General features: G+C 38.9%; 2 protein-coding genes across 7 annotated transcripts in view; one reads left to right on the top strand and one right to left on the bottom strand.

Annotated features, from left to right (window-relative positions):
- The window catches only part of L3MBTL3 (L3MBTL histone methyl-lysine binding protein 3), a 120100-nt gene extending 100489 nt beyond the window's left edge, over nucleotides 1-19611 (top strand). For 4 of the 6 annotated variants that reach the window (XM_036872191.1, XM_036872192.1, XM_036872196.1 and 1 more), the window contains 4 exons: nucleotides 388-464; nucleotides 11622-11791; nucleotides 12380-12442; nucleotides 17788-18189. In XM_036872191.1, coding sequence (XP_036728086.1) covers nucleotides 388-464; nucleotides 11622-11791; nucleotides 12380-12442; nucleotides 17788-17931 — 454 coding nt within the window. In that variant the 3' untranslated portion in view covers nucleotides 17932-18189. Of the gene's footprint in view, nucleotides 1-387; nucleotides 465-11621; nucleotides 11792-12379; nucleotides 12443-17787 lie in introns of all 6 variants that reach the window. The other 2 variants (XM_036872190.1, XM_036872195.1) reach the window with 2 other exon arrangements.
- A 3640-nt stretch (nucleotides 19612-23251) lies between these two features.
- The window catches only part of SAMD3 (sterile alpha motif domain containing 3), a 41415-nt gene continuing 38735 nt past the window's right edge, over nucleotides 23252-25931 (bottom strand). Inside the window, exons 9-11 of the mRNA XM_036871994.1 lie at nucleotides 24374-24545; nucleotides 23767-23849; nucleotides 23252-23536 (exon numbers count right to left, since the gene is read on the bottom strand). Coding sequence (XP_036727889.1) covers nucleotides 23252-23536; nucleotides 23767-23849; nucleotides 24374-24545 — 540 coding nt within the window. The remainder of the gene's footprint in view (nucleotides 23537-23766; nucleotides 23850-24373; nucleotides 24546-25931) is intronic.

The following is a 25931-nucleotide window of genomic DNA, read 5'->3' as shown; positions in this document are numbered from 1 at the left end:
CCATTCTTAGCTTTAAAATCTTTCTGAACAGTAAATGAAAATTGATAATGAGGAAAATGAACATTTATAGGTGTTTTTAGTATTAATTGCTTCTTAGTAAAACCGAAAATCCTTTCTAACATTTTAATGGTATCATTTGTTTTTAAATTAAAAAAAAAAAAAAACACTTGCTGAGGTGCAGTGTTGAGCCAGTCCTTTTTTTTCTTTTGTACTTAAATTTTTATTTTATTTTTTTTATATACAGCAGGTTCTTATTATCTGTTTCATACATATTAGTGTATACATGTCAATCCCAATCTCCCAGTTCATCCCACCACTACCACCCACCCCCGCTTTCCCATTTTAAACGTTTCTATTACAAAATATTAAAACACCTATTTTTCTCAGAGACCAGCATGCTGATGTCAAAGAAGACTTTGAAGAGAGAACAGAGAGTGAAATGAGGACATCACATGAAGCCACAGGTACCCATAATAATCTCATATTATTGATGGGTATTACTATTAATACTCAACAATCAAAACTTAACTGGAATGTAGCAGTCCCTTTTATATTAAAGATAAACTTCGTTTGATTGGTTCTGTTACCACAGGCAATAAAAGTTTATTGTTCAGGATAAATCTGGTGTATACTTCATAATGATATGGATTCATCTGTGACCTGTATTTACAGTCTCTTTCACATATCTGTACAATATTGTATATAAAGTTTGGATAAGGCATTCTGTTTGGTCCTTGTCGTAAATTTTTTTGATATTGTTGATGTCATTTGCTTCATATGTTTCAGACTCATCTCAGAATGTGTTGAAATTCAAATAGAACTAATATGGTCTTAATCTAGTACCACAAAATGAAAAGGAAATTGCTTGAACAAAAGTTTTAAGTTGTATTGGAGAAAGTAATTTGTCTTACATCTTTGCTGAATAGACATTACAGTGGTTTAACTGAACAATGAAGTCGTAATGACTGTTACAGTACAGATGGTATTTATACTTTACGCATAGTGTTATAATTATTATTTATTTTTTATAGGACAATGTTGTCCCGATTATGATTTTAATGATTGTCCCTGGGACTTTGCTTGTCATGTGCTTTATTTGGTTTAGACTATTTATAAGATTGTAGAATGGCACCTAAGGACTGTTTGCGTATAATGACCTATTCCATAAGTGATGCTTTGATTTCCATATCTGATTGTCATAAAGCAGTAACTTATGATTAATTTAAAAGTTATATTCTCTGCTGTCCTCAGCATGTTTTATGGTGTTTCATCTTGCACCACATACAAACCCTTCAGATGGCCAGGATTTGCATCCCTGATCTACCACCTGCTAGCTGTGTAATCTTGGACATTTCATGGAATACCTTTCAGTGCTTGTTTCCTTATCTGTCCAGAAGGTTGATGATGGTAACTCCCTCCCACAGTTGTTATGGGGATTGAGTACAGTAACAAGCTTTTGTCATCCGAGTATATCGGGTTCTTAATCAAAGGCTGCAGCCTTTCTTTGTGAATGGTGGTTAGGAGCACGGCCTTCATTCTCTTCTCAGCTCCACCGGTACTAGCTGTGTGGCTGGCTTTGGGAAAAGTATTTAACTCTCTGTTCCTCAGTTTCTTAATAGTACCCACATCACTGGATTATTATGAGGAATAAATGCATCAGTGGCCAAAGTATTAGCTGCTAGTGGTAGTAGAAGTAATAGCAGAAGTAGTAGTAGTATTGTGAAATGAGTGTCTATTGCATGGAATTATCTGATCATTGCAAGGTTTAGATAGATTCATAATAAAATCTTCTGGGCTCTGAACTTTTTGAGGGAGTAATAATTTGACAACCTTTTCAGTTTCTTCCTAACTTGGTGATGTAATTCACTTTTCATTTTATTTGCTGAGCTGATTCTGATAATTTTTTTCTGAAAATAGTCTAATTAATGGAGAATTTCAGGTTTATTAACATGATATGCGTGGTGTTCTCTCTTCTTCTGTGGTAGTTTTATGTCTTTTCAAACTTTGTATATTTTTATCCTATTTTTTTTTATTTGAATTGCCTGAGTTTTACAGTTCTTTCCAAAGAAACACTGCTAGGATTCATATATAACTCTTTATTATTTTTGTCACCCATAAAACCTACAGTTCAATATGCATATTTTACTTACTGTCTTATTTTTCATTAGTGAAAAGGAGCCTCATAAAAACAAGCTGCTTTGAGAATTTTTGCACATATGTTCCTAAGTAAGATTCGCATATTAATATCTCATCCAGTTTTAGCCTCCTAAAATGAGTTTGATGACTTTCCTTCATTTCCAAATTTTTGAAACATTTTATGTAAAACTTTCATAAAATTAATTTTTACTGTAGTGAAATCATGTTATGATTATCAGCTTTTATTTAACTGCTTTCTTAGCTTTAGATTTCCTTTCTTTCTTTTTTTTTTTTGAAAATTTTTTCCAGATTCATGTTGTATGGAAAAGATTTGAATTTCACTTCCTGACCTTACCATTTAAGAGTTTATTGGTTGTCTTTCCCTGGACCCCATGATCCTTCAGTCCAAAATGAGATCTTATGGTGTCTGAGGGCTCCTGTATCTTGGTGATGTTGGTGATATCTCAGATCCTAGTCAGTGGGTGGGTGTGTTTAGTTTTTTCTGTCCTCCTGCCTCTCAGGTCTCAATAGAGCCATGACCTAGTGTCTCAGTTTGGGCTCTCTGGAAACAGACGTTGAGAGTGTTGTGTGCAGAAGGTTTTTGGTGGGTACTCTTGGGAACGATACCAATGAGAGAGTGAGAGAAGCAACAGTGGGCAGAATGAGCTGTGATGCAGTTACAGCAGAAGCCTCAGTCGATCCCACAAAGGAGCTCCAGATGACCCTTCCGAGTTATCCCAAATTTAGGCATGAGGACCAGGCCTTTGTATTGACCAGTCCTTGGATGTTGGCTGAGAGGGGCCGTGTCCTCAGACAAGGAGCCCCCCTTTGGCTTAGGGCAGTTCCCGGAGAGGGAGGTAGCTCTGAGGCATCAGCAGTCAGCAGGTAGGAGAATGAATCTCTGGGTTCCGAAGGGGGAGCCCACCACAGTGTGCACTACACCTAGCTAGTCATTTGGTCTCTGACTTTCCTTTAAGAAAAATCAAACAGAACTGAAAAAAACTGAACAACAAACCAAAACATCCTTTCACATATGTGGGATTAGGCCCAATTCAATCCAATCTTTTGGTTTTAGACAATGAATCTGGCTCCTAAATTCAGTCTTCTTTCATTGTTTTGCCTGAGCTGTCATGCACTTTATTTACTTTTTTTTTTAGATCCAGGATTTTTTTTTAATCCAGAAAAATTCCTTCAGTTATTATTTTTATTATTACTTTTGTTCTGTTCTCTTTTTTGATTGGTAGTACCTTTTACTCTTGGGTTAGATCCAAAGGATGATATTCAAAATATTTAACAACTGGTTTGACAGCCAACATTGCACAGGACAGTTAAAACAAACACCAGCCTTAGTGCTGGAGCAGTTTGGAAGCTCCCTGCTGTACTTGGTTGCAGCATCTTAGGGAAGTCCTGCAAGGGCCTGACTGCTGAGGGTGGAGGGGACTATTACCAGCCACTATGGAAGTAGTTTAATATTTCAACAGCTTATGCATTTTTTGATATTCTAGACATATTTCTCAAGTTGCAATGTCTTACTCTAGCTCTGTCAAGTCTACTAGTTACTGCCTTTAACATGAATTTTAATAGTGGTTTTTATTTTCCTTTAATTTCCTGCACTGGCTTGTTTTTTTCTTTTCATAGCCTGTTTTGTTTTGTAGAGGTCATGTTCCCTTGTGCCTTACTAAAATCATGAAACTCTTCTGTCAATAAATCAATGCTCCTCTCCCAGTGTTTTGTAGAACTTATCAGAGGCACCTGGTGATTGTTTTTTATTTTATCATTTTTGAGTGCAGAGAAGTTTCCCCAGGTTTTTTGTGAAGAACACTTACCCCTCAATGCTCCCATTTGGGTGCCAGTAGAATTCCTCTTTCACACCTGAGCCTGAGGGTCAGGTAGATATGCTGAGCCTCGTAGGTGCTCACCAGTGTTCATTCACAATGCCATTCACCAGTGGTGGAAGCAGCCCTTCCCAGATCTGGCTTGGCTGGGGGGGTGGCATAGGGGATAGGAGAGAAACCTTCTTGCAGTTTGTGCACTATTTAGTATAGAGGAGTCTGAAAAGAAGCCACCCTGTATTCCTTATAGCTAGTAGGATTTAAGATTCAGTAAGCCCATGAGAACTATTTTGTTTGGAGTCTTAGAGCAAATTGATTTTTAAAAACACTTCCCCCTAAAAAAACATCTTCCTACCTTGTTTCTTCAGTTAATTCAATTTAATTCCATACAATATGTGTAATTATGAGGCTTTTTGATTTTTTGATGATTGCCACTATGCTACTGAATTTGACCTTTGGGGACCTTTACTGAATACAATGCATCACTTTTTTCTGCTTTTTCTTTTTGTTGGCTTCTGTCTCCTTTGCCTGAAAGATAAACTAATTCATTTCCTCCATTGTAGGAAGGCCCATTAATAAAGGATCCTATAAATTGACCTTCAAATTTAAACTCCTGTATTCCTGGGAAACGTGTAATTTTCTTTTCCCTTCTGCAAACATTCTCTCTCACGGGTGCTGATACGCAGAAAGAGTTGAATTTTATTTTGTAATGTACTAGATTCTCACTTGAAAAATCAGGCTTGCTTTTTGCTTCCATAGCAATTGGTTTTTATTTTGGTTGTTAACCTTGAAATGATCCTCAAATATTTTTCACGCCTGAGTTTAGGATCTTGGAGCTAATTTTATCCACATTCCTTGATGCTGTGATCCATTTATTTTACCCAATCATTGTTATTGTTCATCCTTTTTATATTTAGTCACCAGTTAGTAACTCCATTAAAAAAAACTTGGTTGACAGATGTATCCCATTTCTTCTGGCTTTTTTTCCTTTCACATTAAGAGCATTTTTTTATAGACTCATGGAATATTAGCTTAAAAGGGTCATTGACTCCTTGTCATTTTTACCTTTTTATATTCAGTATACTCTCAGTGGCATGCCTTTCTCTCAAGATAGGAATAAGTTGTCCCATTTGCTGAGTCTTTACTATATGTCAGACACTGGAATAAGCATTTTTTTAAATATCATGTTATCCTTACAATGATCCTGTTACATTGATTTAGCCAAAATTTAGAGCTAGTTAGTGGCAGAACAGGGACTTGAATCCATGTATATCAGACTCTTAAACTCACCCCCTTGACCATGACCCTGTACTTTGTTATTAGGAGACAGAAGATCCAGGGCCACTTTCTGATGCTTCCCCTATCTCACAGGGTGGCTTTTGGCTTTGCCCTGTCTCACAGTGTGTTTTCCTCATCTTTGGGATAGCTACCTCCTAGCATTGTTTTGAAACTAAAATGAAACAAGGCAGCTGGAGATTCTGGTCTCACTTCTGTCACTGGCTTCAAGGGATAGGAATGAGTCAGGACAAATGGTAAGTCATGCTGTGGCTTCTTGATTTAGCGTTGTTCAGACTTGGAAATAGGAAGCAGAGTGGGCTCTGAGTCCGAAAGCAGCAAGGAGCAGCATGAAGAGTACTTTTCCTTTTCTCTGGATCTTGCCCTCCCTGTGGTTCTACTGTGGTTCTGCAGTGGTTCTACTGGGCCCTAATGGGAACAGCCCTATAGGAAGCAGGTTCTCATGCGCCATGGTAGTGAAGACATCTCTTTCTACTGGGAGATTTCATGTTTGGTTTAGATGGTGGTCTCTATTCTGAAGATTTATTGTCTTGATTCTGCATGAAACATTGGAGGATATATTTCTTCAGGATCACCTTTATCAGACCTGTCTTCTTACAAGGGTTAATCTTCTACTTCACTTTTTCCTACCCTAAGCCAAATCAAGGATTTTAATACCTATATTCTCAACCAGAACTGAGAGACATTTGTATTTGCAAACTTCTGCTTTGGATAACTACATTATTATCTATTAAACATCATTTCAAGGGGCTTCCCTGGTGGCGCAGTGGTTGAGAATCTGCCTGCTAATGCAGGGGACACGGGTTCGAGCCCTGGTCTGGGAAGATCCCACATGCCACGGAGCAGCTGGGCCCGTGAGCCACAACTACTGAGCATGCGCATCTGGAGCCTGTGCTCCGCAACGGGAGGGGCCGCGATAGTGAGAGGCCCGCGCACTGCGATGAACAGTGGTCCCCACTTGCCGCAACTAGAGAAAGCCCTTGCACGAACCGAAGACCCAACACAGCCAAAAATAAATAAATAAATAATTAAAGTAGCTATAAAATTAAAAAAAAAAACAAAAAAAAAACATCATTTCAAGAAAGTCTACAAGAATATGCTGTATTGCTGTAGCCCTCCACATTGCATTGTAAGTGCTGAATAAGTAATTGCTGAATGAGTGATTTCCATATTATAAACAATAAATGTAAATGGTAGAGGCAGGGCTTTACTATCCATCCATTAAGTATCAACATAAGAAAAATATTCCTCATTTGATAATTGGCTAGAGAGATGAAATAGCAGTAAAACCAAAAATCCACAAAGTTATTTCTCTTAACGCTACTCCCATCTAATATTTTCTTGCTTCTGATATTAAGGGAGCCCAGCAATTGATGTTTTAATAATATATTTCCAAAAATGCATTAAATTGCTTTCCAAGTCACCAAAGTGAGGCTTTCATTTTTTTGTTATTATTTTTGAGTAACAATAAGTAGCTTATTCAATATTGGCTTCTGGTTTTATATAACTTATTGTTAAAATAACATTTATTATAGAATAATTAGAAAATACAGGGAATCAAATAGCAGAAAATCAAAATTATCTGTAATTTTCTTTTAAATTATTATTTATTTATTTATTTATTGGGCTGTGTTGGGTCTTCGTTTCTGTGCGAGGGCTTCCTCTAGCTGCGGCGAGCGGGGGCCACTCTTCATCGCGGTGCGCGGGCCTCTCACTGTCGCGGCCTCTCTTGTTGCGGAGCACAGGCTCCAGACGCGCAGGCTCAGTAGTTGTGGCTCACGGGCCTAGTTGCTCCACGGCATGTGGGATCTTCCCAGACCAGGGCTCGAACCTGTGTCCCCTGTATTAGCAGGCAGATTCTCAACCACTGCGCCACCAGGGAAGCCCTGTAATTTTATTTTCTAACACCATTTTCTGAATTTTGGGGAGTTTCTTTGGGATTTTTTTAATATCTGAAATATTGTACTAACTACTTTGTAACCTGCAGTTTTTTAACTACATAATATTACAATCATTTTTACACAAATATTTATACTAATTACAAAATAATATTAAATATTCCCTCTGTGGATCGATAATCAATGCAGCATCATTTAACGGACCAATCTCTAGTGGATATCTAAGCTAGTTATTTCCTGTCTCTCACTATTATGAACGCTCTTGCAGTAAACCTTGGTAGTGATTAGGATTAGGGGGGTGTGTGTGTGTGTGTGTGTGACATAAAACACATACAAGTGGTTTATATCAGGTAAAAGCAGTTTAGTTCTCTCTCACATGGAGGAGGTTCAAAGGTAGCTGCTCCAGGATTTAATGGTACTCGACAGTATCAAGAAGTCAGGTTTCATGTGTCTTGTTGCTCTCCTTTGCAGAGTGTCTGTTCCCAAGGTCTTATCTTGGTCAAGGGTGGTTCTGGGGGGCTAGTTATTCAGTTACTGTTCTCCCCAGGAGGAAGGAGAGTCAAGGTGTGGGAGTAGTGAGAAAAAGTTTGACCATATATTTTGGGTAAATTTTCTTCTCGGCAAACTTCAAAAAATACTGAGAACTCCTTAAAAAGTATTATTTTTCATGCAGGTAAATCATTTGAGAGGAGGGTGGTGAGAAATCTGACCCTCATAAAATGCTATTGGCAGAAATGTCTTCCAGAATAAAAAAGCTTTGTTTTCTAAAGCACATTATACACATTCAAACCTACTCTTCCCTACTCTTTGCACTGAGCCAACTACTTGAGCCAGAGTCTTTGTGCGTTTATTTTAGTCTATATCACATGTTAAAATAAAAACCTGGTGTCACGTTTCTGTGCATTTCAAAGGATCAAATACATATCCACTCAAATGAAGTTGTTTTCTTTATCCTTTTTGGATTGGGAGCGTGAACCTAACATCTTCTGAGGAGATGGCATATTCTGTGGTTGGTAAATGCTACAGTTGCCCCATTCGTCAGAAAATAACACTGGGCATCAGTCAGCATGAAAGAATCAGCAAAAGGAAGGGGAGTCTTAAGGTGAAGGAAGCAAAACTGGTATTAGGATTGGAGTGGTGTATGAGTCTAGGCCTATGTATAATGTCAGCTTCGAAGACATGCAAACGCTACCAGAAATATAGGAGCTTTAGGGTTTTTAGTCATTTCTTTAGAATGGCTCAGTTATTATTCTAAGGAATAATGATGTAGGAGCATTAGAAATGAACTGTGAATAATACAACTTTAGCAGGACTAGAATGAACATAGAATGGAGCTTCAATGAAGGAGGAAACAGTGCCAAGTGTCAACAGAACATAAATAGTTATAGAAGAAAGTGTATGGCTTTGGAAAAAACTGACACTCTGTGGCAGGCAATCCAAATACAAGTTACAAAGTAGACTGTGTTGTTTTACTCTAGTGTGGAACTAGAACTCTTACCATTTCATGTAAGTCCATCTCCTGAAGGATTTACAAATAATGTGTTGCAAATAATTGCTGAACTCTTGGGACTGTCTGAGATTAAGGAGTGTTTTTAAGTTACCCCATATTTATGCAAAAAAAGTTTCTTGAACTCTGGGCAATTTTAAAAGAATAAAGACAAACTGGTACAGGTTTATATATTTGGCTTATAATAGATTTTCAGTAAAATAGGATGAAGACCTAAAACCTTAAAACCAATTATATGAGATTCGACGGATGAAATGTGGAAAGAAGGACCATGAAGGGTTTTTTTTTATAAAATATTTGAAGAATTGAAATGTTTCATGGGGAGCAGACACAGTTTTCTATATGAGCTCACTCAGGTAGAGCAAGGACCAGTGGGTGTTAGCTCCAGTAAGATAGATTTTTTTTTTCTTTTAATTCAGTATAACGACTTTTCTAACATTCAGAGCAATTCAAATTTAGATTAGGCTAGTTTAAGAGAAAAGTTATTAAAGATCCACAATAAAACAGTAGGAAATAGTTTTTAAAAAACTTTACCACTTATAATAGCAACAGAAAACATCAGACACATAAAAATAAATTTAACAAAAGATATGCAAGACCTCTACATGAAAATGACAGAACATTGAAGAGGGGTATTTTAAGATCCAAATAAATAGAGATACCTTGTTCTTGGATTGAAAGACTTGATATTGTGAAGATGTTATCTCTCACCAAATTGATGTATATTCAGTGGTTATCCCAATGTAAATCCTAGCATTTTTTTTAACAAGCAGATCCTAAAATTGGAAATGCAAAGGGGTAAGGATAGTCAAGGAGTCTTGAAGAAGACCTAGATCGCAGATATCAGTACACTCATAAAATGAGAGTAATTAAAGTCTGTGGGTCAGTGTGAAGAGACCAGTGGAACAGAAGAGAATATTTGAAAACAGATTTAGAATTATTTTTAAGCTGGCACTGCAGTACAGCAGGGAAAGGATGGTTGGTCTTTTTCTTTAAATCATGGTTGGGCAATTAGAAATCCATGTGGAAAAAAAACATGAATATTGATCTTTACCTCATACCATACACAAAAATAAATTTCAGATGGATTATGATCTCAACGTGAAAGGTAAAACATAAAGTGTTCAGAGGAAAACAGAGGATGCTATCTTCAGGACCTTGGGGTAAGCAAAGATTTCTCAAAGATTTCTTCAAAAGTACTAGCCCTAAAAGAAAAAATTAATAAATTTTACTACAATTAAGAACTTCTGTTTATCAAAAGACCTTTTTAGGAGAGTAAAAAGAAGACACAGAGTGGGAGGAGATATAAGTAATACATATTTTCAAGAAAGGATTCTTACCCAGAGTATATATATATAGATAACTTCTACAAATCAGTAAGAAAAAGGCAAGATGACCTGATGGAAAAATAGGCATAAAATAGATAAGTACTTCACAAAAGAGGTTCTCTGTATGACCGATGAACATAGAAAAAGATTGTCAACTTTGTCATCAGACAAATGCAATTGTAACCACAATATGATACCATGACACCCGCACCAAAAGGGTTACAGTGAGAAAGATAGACAGTACCACATGTTGATAAGAATATGTATGGAGCATTTGGAACACTCTTATACTGTTAGTAGGTGTGTACTATACAGCTGTTTTGGAAAACTGGTGGAATTTGCTGAGGCTTAATGTACACAAATGTTATAACCACAAAGTCCCACTCTTCAGTATGTATGCAACAGAAAGGCATACATATATTCAAGAAAAGATATGTACAAGAGCATTCATAGCAACAATGTCGGTCTTAGCCAAAGCTTAAAAACAACTCAAATGTCCATCAGCTCCAAATTAATTGTGAAATATTCATAACAATGAAAAACCACACAGCAAAGAGCAGGTGAGCTACAACTACATACAGCAATGTGGATGAATCACACAGACCCTGCTGAGAGAAAGAAGCCAGATACCAAGTTTTCATCAAACTTACAGTTCAGAACCAGGGCAAGAGAAGCGATGGTGTTCGAAGTCAGGGAAGTGGTTTCCTTGCTGGGTGGGGTGTGATTGGAGGGGGTTCTAGGTGTGCTGCCACCTTCAGTTCCTAGCTGAGCTGGTGGGCAGAGGGGAGAGTAAGTGTGGGGAGGTGCCTTCTTCTGATGGGCTTTGAGTAAGTAGTTTTCAGAAAAGATTTCCGTTCTAAAGGATCCGATCTTACGGAGATAATGACGGACAAACTCTAAGTCAAGAGTCCCAAGGACAAAAAAAAAACATTTGCTAGAAAACGGCTGTTTTAGAAGAGCAGCAGTAAACTAGGTTTGGATTCAGAAGAACTAGAAGATAAATAGAATATTCTGTAGTTTTAACTTTGATCTTCACAAATGAAGAATGACAAAAGCATTTGCCTTTATGCTATTTTATTTTTATTGCAATAATTTCATATCCCCTTTCAAAAAAAATAAGTTGGCTATTTAAAAAGTCGATGTGATTAGTAAATAGAAATTGGAAGAACAAAACAGGGCTGAAGTAAAACGAAAGAACAGGTATGGTAACTACAGGGTAAACACAGTGGCTGGACTTGAGCATGCAACTTGGCTCTTACTTTTAGGACATCCAAAGCCAAAAGGGAACCAAATATAATTCCCTAGGGTGAGAGTTATTTTCCTTGTCACTAAAGCTCGGGGGTAGATTTCTTATCTGAAGCATTAAAGAGGGAACGTTGAATGAGTAATGATGCATGTCTTCAGTGATGGGTGATGTGGCAAACATGTCAGTTGAATTTTAGGTTGTTTCTTATGGTGACTTTCAGTAAAGATGAACAAGAGTGTAATTATTCAGTGAATGTAATGTTGAACCAATGCTTTACCTTGTTTCCATGCTACTCATTGTTTGGGGGTGACACGTGGCATTGGGGGCTTTTTTGGCTGCTTTTCAGAGAGCGACTTCCTGATTGTTTCTGTCAACCAGGTGCCCGGGAAGAACCCAGCGTACAGCAGGCACAGCGGCGGTCGGCGGTCTTTCTGTCCTTTAAGTCCCCGATTCCATGTCTGCCCTTGCGCTGGGAGCAGCAGAGCAAACTTCTCCCAACTGTAGCCGGCATCCCTGCCAGTAAAGTTTCCAAATGGAGCACAGATGAGGTATATTTTATTTTCTTGGTCTGCCAGGGGCCAGACGTAGTAGTACTGGCTTAAGGAGAGGGCAACATGAATGCATGTGGGGTTTAGTCTTTTTTTTTCTGAAAGAGAAGAAATTATTCTGAGAGAAACAATGAAAGTATAGGTTAAATATTTTGAACCTGTAGCATTTAGATTCCGGCTTCTTTTTTTTTTTAAAGATTTGTTTTTTGATGTGGCCCTTTTTTTTTTTTAATAAATTTATTTATTTTTTTATTTATGGCTGCGTTGGGTCTTCGTTGCTGTTCACAGGCTTTCTCCAGTTGTGGTGAATGGAGGCCACTCTTCACTGCAGTGCGTGGGCCCCTCATTGCGGTGGCTTCTCTTGCTGCGGAGCACGGGCTCTAGGCACACGGGCCTCAGCAGCCGTGGCACAGAGGCTCAGTAGTTGTGGCACACAGGCCCAGTCGCTCTGCGGCATGTGGGATCCTCCCGGACCAGGGCTCGAACCCGTGTCCCCCGCGCTGGCAGGCGGACTCTTAACCACTGTGCCACCAGGAAAGTCCCCCGGCTTCTTTTTTTAAACTGGAATTTTGATCATATTTTTAACAGGTGTCAGAATTCATACAGAGCCTACCTGGATGTGAAGAACATGGAAAGGTATTTAAAGACGAAGTAAGTATTCCACTAAATTGCAGTATGTTACTTAAGGGGGGGACAAAGCACTGAAAGGCAGTGAATGGTGAAATGTTCTAAATTGGCAGAGGAAGGAAGAGACGGGTTATGCTGAAACTGACAAAGTGATACCGAGTTGTCTAACAAGCAGCATTAATCAGTTGTATAAAAATGTGTTTGTATAAAATTAGATGCAAAGGAAATTGTGCCATTTTATTGATGCCCCACAGCAGTAGCACTAAGCTCATTATTTAAGAAAACAAACACAAAACTTAAAAACATGCATTTGTATAGTATATAGCACAGAAAGAAACCAACGCAAGAAAGAAGCAACGTTTCATTTTTAATAAAGTAAAATTAGTTCCCATTATTTTATTTTCAAACATCATTTTAACACCAGGATTAACTTCATTTGATGCTGATAATTAATAGTACCATTACTGCTAAAACAATCCCTTAGATCTTATACATTTCTCAGTGATGTTTATACTAACTGATATTCATTACATTTATTACCATCTGCTGCTGGAAGATGATTTTATTAGTTGTGTTCATCTGCCTGTCCGAAACTTCAATATAAGGGATGATTAATAATGATACCACCTCTAGTGAACATTAGGACAAAAAGGAATTCTACTTCTAACTACACTAGAAGCAGGAGACTCTTTTCACTAGAGACCTTTAAAAATAAGCCACTTGCCTGTCATCTCCTCCAAGCAGAACAGTCAGTTATCACCCTGATCTCAGAAGGTACAATGAGGACTGAGTCATCTCAGAAGCCTTTGTCCAGCATCTGCTGTCTGCAGCTATAAGATACCTTGTTTGCTCCTATGCTTAGCCTCCACTGTTCAAATAGCACACTTTCAGTTAAGAACACTGCAAGGGTGTCGGCACAGCCAAGAATTGAGCCATCGGTCGCCAATGTCATTATACTATTAGATACCATTTATGCTTTATGTGAATGCCTGTTAAAATGCACAAGGATCTGATTGTCATCAGCCTTTTTCTGATTTATGTTCTTACTTTCAGAAATGTTCTGTCTTCTTTCTAGTTGAAGGTCAAATTAAAGAATTTGCAGTTATTCAGATTTTGAGTTTCTTAAGGCCCGGGTCCTAAGTGTCTTTGTGGGTTACTCTCAGTCGATTTTCGATCCCTGAGCAGACTTAGATTCCTGCAGGGAGCTGTTGCTCTTTCCTTGAAAGAGCCATGTAGTAACATTACCTTTGAAAATGATGAAACAATTTAAAAAATAAATTTCTAGCACATCTGTTTTATAAATTCTACTTTTGGTTCTGTTGATATCTAGCCAATCCTTATAGATTTGCTCTGTTATTTAGGTTAAGTAAGATTCAAATTCAAATGATATGTTATTTCTTTGAATAACTTTTTTCTTCATATTATCTTTGGAGACATTCCCCAGGCACCTAATATCCTCAAAGGCAGAGCCTTCTTTTGAAGAAGGAGGCAATGAATGTTCTCTGTCCACATGTATTATTCATATGTTCATTCCGCTATTCATTCACCCTGTGAAATCTTGTTAATTTCCTACCATGTGTATGATACTCCATGTAATGCTCTAGTAAGAGGGTTAATTCAGAGATAATAGGACATGATCCTTGCTCTCACATGTCTCACCAGGTCAGCAGCTGTGGGTTTTGAGTCCTAGACGAAAACGAGAAAACAAATCTAGCTAAAGTCTTGTAAGTCATCTCTAAGAGGCAAAGTGCAGGTGTGGGCTATTATCTGAAACCATCCTGGATGACTCCTTCTCTTACACACTCCGCATTTAATCTGTTGAAAACCTTATTGGATGTACTTTAAAAGCATATAAGTGTTCCAGCTCCCTCTCCCCCCTCCAGCGCTACCTCTGGTCGGAGCCACCATCCTCTCCCACCTGGATTAAAGCAATAATCTCCTAGCCGAGCTCCCCGCTTCTATTTCTGCTTCTCTATAATCTTTTTTTTAAATAGTATTTTATTTATTTATTTATTTTATTTTTGGCTGCGTTGGGTCTTCGTTGCTGCACGCGGGCTTTCTCTGGTTGTGGTGAGCGGGGGCGACTCTTCATTGCGGTGCGTGGGCTTATCATTGCTGTGCTTCTCTTGCTGTGGAGCCTGGTCTCTAAGCACGTGGGCTTCAGTAGTTGTGACTCACAGGCTCTAGAGCGCAGGCTCAGTAGTTGTGGCCCTTGGGCTCTAGAGCGCAGGCTCAGTAGTTGTGGTGCACGGGCTTAGTTGCTCCACGGCATGTGAGATCTTCCCAGACCAGGGCTCGAACCCGTGTCCCCTGCATTAGCACTGCACCACCGGGGAAGTCCCTGCTCCTCTATAATTTATTTCCAACATAGCTGGGCTGATTCTGCTACATGATCAAGTCAAATCACGTCACTCCTCTGTTCAGGTCTTTCCGGTAGTTAAATCAGAGTAAAAGCCAAGAGCCTCACAAGGGTGACAGTCTGACACCCCATCACCTCTCTCACCGCCTGACCTCTTGGTCCACTCTGTCCCCTGCTTACACTGTTCCACACACAGACCTCCTTGCCATTCCTCAAATCATCCAGGTACACTCTGGCTCTCCCCTCTGCCTGGGATGCTCTTCCTCTAGGTGTTCACATGGCTTACTCCACTTCTCAATATCCTATCCTGACTACCCTCCTTCAATCTGCCACCTGCCACCACACATCCATCCTGGCCTACTGTCCACTCATCTCCCCGACTCGCAGTTTTTTCATACCACTAATCACCTTTTAGAATTAGTTACTAATTAATTGGCTTCTTATGGTTTTCCTTATAGTCTGTCTCCTACTACTAAAATGTAAGCTCTACAAGGAGTTTTTATTTGTTTGTTTAGTTTTGTTTTTATCTGTTTTAGTCTGTACTATATGCCCAGGCCCAAGAATAATATGTAGACTATAATGGGTATTTAATAAGTTTCTGTTGAATGAATATACTCATACCTTTACACTCTGAGAAAGACATTCAAAGAGCATGTCGCTGTGATTTGCAGAGTTACAACATTGGAAGAGAACCACGAGTGCACAGTGGAAAGAGCAATGAAATGGAAGGCAGGAACCCCAAGTTCCAAATCCTCCTTCAGAGTTGTGGGCCTTTAGCAAGATACTTAATCTCTGGAGCTAGACCAGTTTATATGCATTACAAAAGCATAAACCAAAAATAAACCCAGCAATCCATTGCAGTAATTACTGTTTTCAGAAAGTACTTTCTTAAATTATTTGCTTCTTTCCAGTTGAGGCTTATCCTTATGGCTACACATCAGAGCAGCTTGTATGTAATATACTAAAGTTTGGCTCTAGCCTCAAGATGATTTTTTTCTTCCCAGGGTAGCTTTAAAAATAATAATCCACCAAAACTTATCCTTCTCATCCCACTCCTAGCTTTCAGACTCCTGCCTCATAGTTCTCTGAATGTTCCTTTTCATCAGTCATCTGTCACTTTAAACTCTTAACTTAGTCCCAGAAGAAGACTCAGTAGGGCCCAAGGTTATAATAAACCATTCACTCTTTGTAGTGAGCTCCCTGGGAACCCAGTATGTTGACATTTTACTTAATGTCTTAGACGACTTCTATCAGACCCTTCATTCTACCAAGGTCTGTCTGGGTTGAGTGAAGTGTTAGTAGATCTGCCTCTCTGCTTGGACTTGTTTATCAGAGACCTGTCACAGCACAAGCAAATGAGACCAAAGCAAATGTTTCCAAAAAACAATAGAATGTTTCTCATAGCTGCCACTTAACTTGTCTTACACTTAGAAATTAACATTGCAATGTCTTTACTTCTAGTTTATGACAGCAGGGTGTTTCCTTGCTGAAAATTAGCAAACTTTTTCCACATAATTGTTACTTAAAGTTGTATAAGATGACTCTCCTTCTTACTGATTAAGCATATAAGCAATTTAGATTTACAGGTTTTTATTTTTAGAGGAAAGGGGAAAATTTCAAGAAATGGCAACTTAATTACATTAGGCTTTATTTAGTGAACTGCTGACAGAATTTAGAGTAGTATTTGTTTGCTAGGGCTGCTGTAACAAAATACCATAAACCAGTAGCTTGAACAGCAGAAATTTAATGTCTTCCAATTCTGGAGGCTAGAAATCTGAACACAAGAAATGATAGCGTTGGCAAGTAGCTTCCTTCAAGGGCTGTGAGGAAAGGAGCTGCTCCAGGCCTCTTCTCTTGGCTTGCAGATGGTGTTCTCTTGTTGTCTTCGCATCGTCTTCTCTCTATGTGTGTCTGTGTCACAATTTCCCCTTTTTATAAGAACACCAGTCATCTTGGATTAGGGACCCACCCTACTCTAGTATGACCTCATCTTAACTAATTACATCTGCAGTGACCCTGTTTCCAAATAAGGTCACATTCTAAGATTATTGGAGGTTAGTACTCCAACATAGGAATTTGGGAGGGACACAATTCAGCCCATAATAGTACACTGCTGTCAAGGTTTCTAATGTCCTCTGAGGCAGAGAGCAAAAGTGTATTTTACTTTTTGTACAAAATGAGAAGACAAAGAGAAGTGAATTAATTTTTTTAAGATGGTGGACTCCCCAAGAGCTGAAAATTATACAATAAGAAGACTACTCCTTTGCTCTACCCACTGAACCAGACATCATCTTCACAGAGTTATATCTTTGAACCTCACAGTATCCTATTCTGTAAAAGTGTAGACTTTTAGTCTTAGAAGGGACCCAGAGAGAGGAAGGATGCTTCTTACAGTTACCCAAGTAGTAGAAGAATCAGCGTAGAGTGTACAACTCTTCCCACCAGGCTTACATTCCTTCAGCTATACTGGTGGTTGCCTTTGTTGGTTGTTAGTAATTCCTTTTCTTCTGTATTTGAAGGATAACTGTGGCTACTCTAAAAATGAATGTTATCACTGATTTTCTTTTCTTCATGGTGGAAGGCATGTAGCTGATGTGTTTGCCTGAATTCCTTTGCTTATCCGCAAGTATTTATGTACTTATTCTCATCTCTCATTTTAAAACCTACCCTGATAAGAACTGGATCTGAGGCACCCTAGATTTTCCCAAATTATTCTTGACTCAGCACCTACGTCAGAATAATCACAGAAAGATATGAGCACCTTCCACTTTCCTATGAGCTGATTCTTCAGATGAATGAATTTGACTTTGTTCCCAGTCCACATTTGGGGGTGTTGTTGTAGATAAGAAAGGTCCACTTACGAGGAACTGTTGTTTGTACACATGAACTGCCCATCTGTGCCATTTTAGTGTTACTGTGTAGAAGACAGCTGATAATTGAACCTTGAATATGTCCCATAATCCTACATCCGATTAACTCACAATCTTTTGTCTTTTTCCTCCCATTTTAGCAAATTGATGGAGAAGCATTTCTGCTTATGACCCAAACAGACATTGTGAAAATTATGAGCATTAAGTTGGGCCCTGCTCTCAAAATTTTCAATTCTATCCTGATGTTCAAAGCCGCAGAGAAGAACTCTCACAATGAACTTTGAAGATGGTGAATTTTGAACACCATCAGCTTTCTGCTTTAAAGCTCATGTTTTACTCAAAGCACAAAGACAGTTGTAACTCCTAAGTGAGAAGTCTCCAAAACTCTAAAGAGCAATGCTGTCAGATTATTTATATTCCTTAAGAGACAATATATATGAATTCTTACGAAAGTGCTTGAGCTTTTAACCAGGTACTGTCTAACAACAGTCATCTTTCGGTTCTGTTCACTGAGCTAAATTTATCTTTGTAAATCTTTTTGAGGCTGGGGGGTGGGAGGGAAGGGGGACTTCATTAATTATTTATGGAAAAAGCGGGGGTGGGGGGAGGGCAGAGTAAGAACTTTTGGCATTTTGTAAACATTGTTGAATTCTCTTTCATGTACACTGTTTCTTTTTCAATACTTTCAGGAACCTTTTTATATAATCAAACTTCAACTTAAACCAAATTCGTCAAAACCTGGCTAACTTTAGCCAGTGGGACTGTTATCTGTATTGTTAATTCTGTGCCATATTTTGAATTGCAACATTATGCTAAGTATAACTTTGCAAGTCATGATATTGCCTAACTGCTTGTCATAATTTGTTGGGGCTGAATAGTTGTAAAAATTACCTTTCTTTAAATCAGTGTTTTTACTTTTGCACGCAATTATGAAATGTTAAACAAATTAATTTTCACCAGCATCTTGACTTAATTACCAAAAACGTGTATATAAATAATGGAATTGAAAAATAAAATATATAAACATAAATAAATTAGGTGATGTATTTGAATGACATCAGTCTCATACATCGTGGTGCCCTGTGTGTTTACAGGACTCCAGTGATATCAAAGGAATATGCAGTTATATTGGGGGGCTGTTTGTATGATCTTAAACTATTTATGAGATTATCTTGAGCTTCTAATTGTCATTGAAATAACTGTGGTGCTCTTCAGTGATGAAGGGCTCATTCTATCGATATAAACACTAACCTGGAAAGAGCTCTGTCTCAGACCTTTGCAGTGTCCTCCAAACCCAAAGGTTTTCTTTAGGATTGGCTGAAGAGAGAGTGTATAGATTTTACCCAAGAGGCGAGATTTGAGGGAGCAACCCCAGTCAACACAAAGATTCTAAATGCTCACAGATGAGGGAGGTGACCTTCCCAGAGCAGTTATTCAAGGAGCTCTGTTTTGGAGAGACTCTTTTCTCCTCAATATAGAAGCATACAGATGCACTTTAAATGAAAGCCCTTGATGACCTATAAACTGATAGCTGGTAGTGTTTCTTTTGCAAGAATGCATTTCCAACGCAAAAGGTAAATTATTTTATCAGCCTATGTATGTAACTTTTAATTCCAGGATTGGATATTTATTTAAGAACTATTTTTAAAGTAGAAAGTAAGTTTGTAGCATGTTGTCTGAATTCTGGGGAAAGGTCCACCTCTTTCCTTAGTTGCTTTCATTTTTTTATCATGTAGGATTCCCTTGATACTCCCCCCTGCATTGGAAGTCTATGAGTGGTCCTTTGCTTTTGTCATAATTCAAGGTAAAACAGGGCCCATGACCCCCCCCTTCATTTCTTTGCATAAATCTGCTTTAAAAAAAGTTTTTTGTTGTTAGTTCTTTTCTCCTTTTTTGTTCAGAATTTGTACATTCAAGTTGTACTTGTTATACCTGACATGAATGAAATAAAATCTTAATTGCAGATACTTTTTTATATATGTATGATTCTTAAGAAACCTTGTCAGATAGGAGGGGCATATGAGAGCAGGAACAATATCAAACATATGGGCACCTGTGTAATGAATGAATCTGTAGGATTTGGAATTGTTTGTCAAACTATGTCCCAGATGATGTGAAGAGTGACAAAAAGGAAAAAAAAATCAAAAATTTTATGGTTAGGGCTTTCCTGGTGGCGCAGTGGTTGAGAATCTGCCTGCCAATGCAGGGGACACGGGTTCGAGCCCTGGTCTGGGAAGATCCCACATGCCGTGGAGCAACTGGGCTCGTGAGCCACAACTACTGAGCCTGCGCGTCTGGAACCTGTGCTCCGCAACAGAAGAGGCCGCACCGCGATGAAGAGTGGCCCCCACTCGCCGCGACTAGAGAAAGCCCTCGCACAGAAACGAAGACCCAACACAGCCATAAATAAATAAATAAATAAATTTATAAAAAAAAAAAAAAAAAAAAAATTTTATGGTTACGTCAAGTAGGACTCACACGCATTGAGGACTTTTCCTTTCTAGTTTAAAGCATGTATTATAACAGAGGAACCTTTTCAATCTTACTGAAAACATCTGCTCATTCTAAGAAGCATGTTGTTGTATGTTAGAGGCAAGGCATTAAGCATCCCTATTAGGGTGGAAGAGTCTACCACAAGAAAAGGAAACCTTTCACCATTCCATCCCTGGGATATAGTCTAAGTATAGTCTAAGTTTTAAGAGAGGAAATAGGGAGCCGGGATGACAGGGAGGTCCCTGAAATGAGAGAGGCAGGCTTGGAGTAAGACAAAAGGGAGGGATGGGGAATGTGGAACTTGACAGAACCTTCCCATCTATAAAGGCATTTTAAAAAATTACAAACACTCTACAAGCCAAAGGAGTCCGTCCCGTCTACCGGTTGAAATATTACTCCAGGTTGCTATTTTGCAACTTCTAGATTCAGTGGACTCAGCTTCCAAAGAAAATAGGATTAGGTTGGTCAATAAATATTGAATATTTGCCAAGTGGCATGGCCATGCTGTCCACTGGAGACAGATACACCATTGAAAGAGACAATGAAGCTTATGGGAGTCTCTGCCCTCATGGTCAGCGCATGTCTGTCATGTTCGAGCCAAATTTCACTGCAGTTACCCTGCAGCTCCACCCCTATCTCTCCGCCCCCAGCCCAAAGGAACAAAGAGAGGCTTTCTTTCAAGGCTAACCCTAAGAAAAGATGATACAAATGAACTTATTTACAAAACAGACTCACAGACTTAGAAAACAAACTTATGGTTACCAGAGGAGAAAGGTGGGGGGAGGGATAAATTGGGAGTTTGGGATTGACATATACACACTACTATATATAAAATAGATCATCCACAAGGACCTACTGGATAGCACAGGGAGCTCTACTCAGTACTCTGTAATAACCTAAACGGGAAAAGAATTTGAAAAAGAATAGATACATGTATATGTGTAACTGAATCACTTTGCGGTACACCTGAAACTAACACAACATTGTTAACTTTACTCCAATATTAAAAAAAAAAAGGCCAGCCATAGAGACTGTGGACCTCCAAGGGGAAGGACTCTCTCAAGAACTTGGTAATTTCATTTGGGAGAAGAGGAGTAAGATTTTGAAACTTAAAAAATGGGAGGGGGAAGGGTAAGCTGGGATGATGTGAGAGAGTGGCATGGACATATATACACTACCAAATGTAAAATAGACAGCTAGTGGGAAGCAGCCGCATAGCACAGGGAGATCAGCTCTGTGCTTTGTGACCACCTAGAGGGGTGGGATAGGGAGGGTGGGAGGGAGACGCAAGAGGGAGGAGATATGGGAACATATGTATATGTATAGCTGATTCACTTTGTTATAAAGCAGAAACTAACACACCATTGTAAAGCAATTATACTCCAATAAAGATGGTTAAAAAAAAAACACAAAAAACGGGAGTGGGGAGAGAACAATTGGAGGAAATAAAAGAAACTCTTTTTTGTAAGGAACTAAAGGCACATTGTAGTGAAAGGGAAGAAATGGAAACTGTAGAATTGGGAATAGTTATTCAAAAATGAAACGTACCGAATTGTTACTGGCTGTCCATTCTCACGTAAGTAGCGGATAGTCATGGCAGAGGGGGACAGCTGACCTTTCGTTTTCTTTTATCTCCACTGACTTGAGCATCTTAATGAACAGTTAGAAAGATACTAGTAGTTTGCAGTATTTCTAGAGACGTGCTATAAAAATATTTCTTTAGTAATTCATATGAACCCTTTTCTTATTAAACTTTAAAAAAAAATTTTTATTTGATGAAGTAACCCAGGAAATGTCCATCGCATTGTGGTGCAATTATTAGCACACTTAAATTCTTCAGTCTCTAAACCAACCAGTTCTGTCAAAACTAGGTAATGTTAGGGCTTCCCTGGTGGCGCGGTGGTTGGGAGTCCGCCTGCCGGTGCGGGGGACACGGGTTCGAGCCCTGGTCTGGGAGGATCCCGCATGCCGCGGACCAATTGGGCCCGTGAGCCACAGCTGCTGAGCCTGCGCGTCTGGAGCCTGTGCTCCGCAAGAAGAGAGGACACAGCAGAGAGAGGCCCGTGCACCGCAATGAAGAGTGGCCTCTGCTCGCCGCAGCTGGAGAAAGCCCTTGCACAGAAACGAAGACCCAACACAGCCAAAAATAAATAAATTAATTAATAAAAAAAAAAAAACTAAGTAATGTTGAGATTGTGATGATGACAATAAGGGGCACCTTAAAGCTAATGTTGGATGAATTACAACATGGGGCTTTGGGCTGCGTGAGGCACCAGGACCAGGGCTCCTGAGAGAGGCTGGAGAGCCAGTCTAGGAAGGGTCCTGACCTGGAAGCTAGAAGCTGGGGCCCAAGTGGTGCTGGGAGTGAAAAGCAAGATCCTTATTATAGATCAAAACAAGCCCAAGGGGCAACCAGGGCAGATGAGGTCAAGGCGAAGGAAAACCAGAAACCGTGTGGGGAGACAAGGACCAGGCACATCACTGCATCTCAAGGGAGGGAAGCAGAGAAAGATGAAGACGGGTCACAGATGATCAAAACCTGTGCCAGCAAGATTGGCCAGAAGTGAGACCTCAGGAATGAAGCAGCCCGGGTTCTCAACAGGTATGAATGAAGGAAACCAAAACACCCCCCAGGGCAGGTCAGCTGAGGGAAAGAGGAACTGGGGAGTGCGAGCATCTTCTTAAAATGCCCAAAATGTTTCCAAGCAATGTTCAGACCAGAGGCAGAACCACAGGCCACAAATGTGCAGCTCCTGGGCATTAAGTCTTTCAAAAGGGGGCATGTTGACTTAAGTGCAAGGCCATACCCTAATCTGAAGGATTTAAGAAAATATGAAGCGTAGTGTCTTTTAAAAACTAATGCACCCTTGAAAGTGTTAACTTGGACTGGAATTGCTTAGAACTCAAAATAAACATCTCTTTAAGTAGTATTTTATTACAGAATTTCAATAAAGAATTACAGTATCGAAGTGTAAGGATAGAAGGCATTGATATTCATTAGAATCCTAGAGACAAGATGATTTTCTAATACCTACCTCTACTAAATCAAAACAATTTTTAATAGTTTCAGCCATCCCAGAGATCAATTCTGATAAAATATTTGGCATGCTATTAAGTGACTGGGTGTTGAAATCCTACTTCCTTTTCCTTTTCTTTCACAGAAGGAAAATATGGACTGTGCGTATCAAAAATCAGTGTCTCTAGGAAGTTGAGGGTTTGGGACAGTCTTCTTGGACACTCGATCCCAAATACATGGAAGGCAGCTATGAGAGTGGCCAAGGCTGTAATACAGTCATCCACCTTTGTGAGTCTCTCTTTTTCTAAATACAAAGAAAATTCACAGACATCCATGTTGAAAGGGTTCTTAACTTCTAACACGGGTGTGGACACTTGCACCTGAAAAAAAAAAGATTACAGTAGTCACCACCCCATGATGTGTAAACTAGCTAAATAATACAAGATGCCTCAATCTAACCATGATATTACAATATATGAGCTTGTTGCAATTTAGCATATTTGTAAATATGACAAAACATAACTTCAAAATAGGCCACCATCGTGCTTCAAATAAATGATCATAGAAAGATACGAAATCTCAAACCAGTGATCATTGACATACCGCATACCTTCTCATTCACAATGACAAAAAGGCTGGGATCCTCCCCGAAAACATCTGGTAGGAGTAAACAGGTGGCTGTCATCTTCATATCTGTCAAAGCAAACAGGCTCACAGTCTAAGTAAAAGTAAGCTCTTACCAATTGTTGTAAGTAAAGCCAGTATCAAAACATGTGGATTTTTTTTTGTTACCTTCTACAGAGAACAAACTAGCCTTCTTAGATCAGTGTTTCCCTACCATTTTTTAAGCCAACATCCCCTTCTAATAAACATTCAAGATCTCCTGTTCTGCCCTCCGGATCACTGCCAGGAGAAGATAAGAGTTCTGTACTCTCTGTCCCTCAGCCAGGGTGATTTCATTGTACTTTACCTTGTGGCTTGTAAATTACCTTGTGTATGAAATTAACAGGTTACTAGTTTCCTAAATATAATTTTACAATATCAAGTGTACTTTTAAAATCTATACCTCAACTCCTCCTAGTTGAGAAATTCTTTTTTGCTTTCCCACATGTTGTTTCACTGAATTCTACTGAATTCTACAAAGCATAGCTTTCCTAATTATCCTGAATTACACAGATAACTGAGACCACATCACCCTATCCCTTAGGTTTACTAACGTTTCAACATGTCTTCATCTGTATGCTGTTTCATTTTTTCTTGCAATGCAATATTGATTGGATTGTCCACCAAAGAAAAAGAAGCCAGTATATTTTCTGAATAGGATTCCAAAATGTGCCTTGTTTTCTTATAAATATCTGTTCTTGTAAGAAGTTGGAATTCTCTGAACAGCTGAAAAAAGAAAAAGATCACAAGAAAAGCTAATGTATAGAATGTAAGGAAGTAAATTACTCTTTAGAATTATATTAAGCTCTGAATGTTAGTTTATATACTAGATATTTGATTAGCTTTAGTGGGGAAGTATAAAGACTTAGGATGGAGGAGGAGAAAAGAATGAAAGCCTGAAGTGAATAGGAAGAAATAAATAATGGACATGACAAACGTCTAAGCCTGTAGAATTAAAACTGGATGTAGACTCAAGATCAGACAGAAATAAAGGGTGAAAAACAAAATGAGTCTAGGAGATTTGACTACAAGGTGAAAGCAAAAACAGTTTACCTGTATGGAAACCCCTTTACTCAAAACCACCTTTTCTTGCCACTGCCTAAGTTCTTCCCTTCGGAGAAGTCCACCACCACTGTCCCCCTCCCAACTTTTTTGACAGAGTGGCATTATAAGACTGTTCATCACCCACACTAGTAGGAATTATGTAATTATCACTTTCCTTAAAACACTATAAGGAACAGTTATATACTACGCACTGGGTCTCATCATTTCTTGAGTATTTTGGTGGATCATAAATTGCCCAAAGATTAGGTCCAAAAGTTAAGTTATTGGAAAACTGGAATTCACATTCTCATAAAGACATAGTGGCTCTGCTATCAGGCAACACTCAGTGGACGACTAATTTAGATTAATACCCTGCAAAGAACCTCTCTCAGCAGGGAGATGTGAAGTGAGGCATGAGGAAGGTAAATATTGTCCACTTCCTTGGGCTCACAGCTTAGGAATTTTTTTAACCTTTTTTAAAAAGAACTAATTTCAAGTCGACCTTAAAGTTGCAGAAAGAGTAAACAGAGCTCGCAACTTCCCCCAAGGCTAACATTTCTGATCCATTTGAAAGTAAGCTGTAGATATGATGCCCTCTTACCCCTTAATTCTTCATTGCATGTTATTCTTCCTTGTACTTAGCTAGAAGTACACGGATGCTCTCCTATATAACCACAGCGTAACCATCAAAATCAGGAACATCTAATCCATTCAAACTTGCCCGTTGCTGCAGTCATGCTCTTTTAAAATCCAGGACCTAATCCAGGAACATGTGAGATTTAGATACCATGTTTCTTTAGCCTCCTTCAATCTGAAGCAGCATCTTGGTTTTCTTAAATTCCCTGACATTTTTGAAAAGTAGAGGCCAATTACTTAGCAGAACACCCCTCATTCTAGGTTCGTATGATGTTTCTTCATGATTTATGAATTATGGCAAGAATGCTGGCACTTCTCCATCAGAAGGTGGTAACTGGTGCCATTATTGAAGATACTAACTTATCACTCGGTGAAGATGGAATCTGACAGGTTAATTAATATATATGTTATTAATTAACATATAGTTGTATT

Source organism: Balaenoptera musculus, chromosome 12 (assembly GCF_009873245.2).
Source record: "Balaenoptera musculus isolate JJ_BM4_2016_0621 chromosome 12, mBalMus1.pri.v3, whole genome shotgun sequence".
NCBI classification, from domain to species: domain Eukaryota; kingdom Metazoa; phylum Chordata; class Mammalia; order Artiodactyla; family Balaenopteridae; genus Balaenoptera; species Balaenoptera musculus.
Note: the sequence above shows the minus strand (reverse complement) of the source record. Positions and strands in the feature narration are given on the sequence as shown.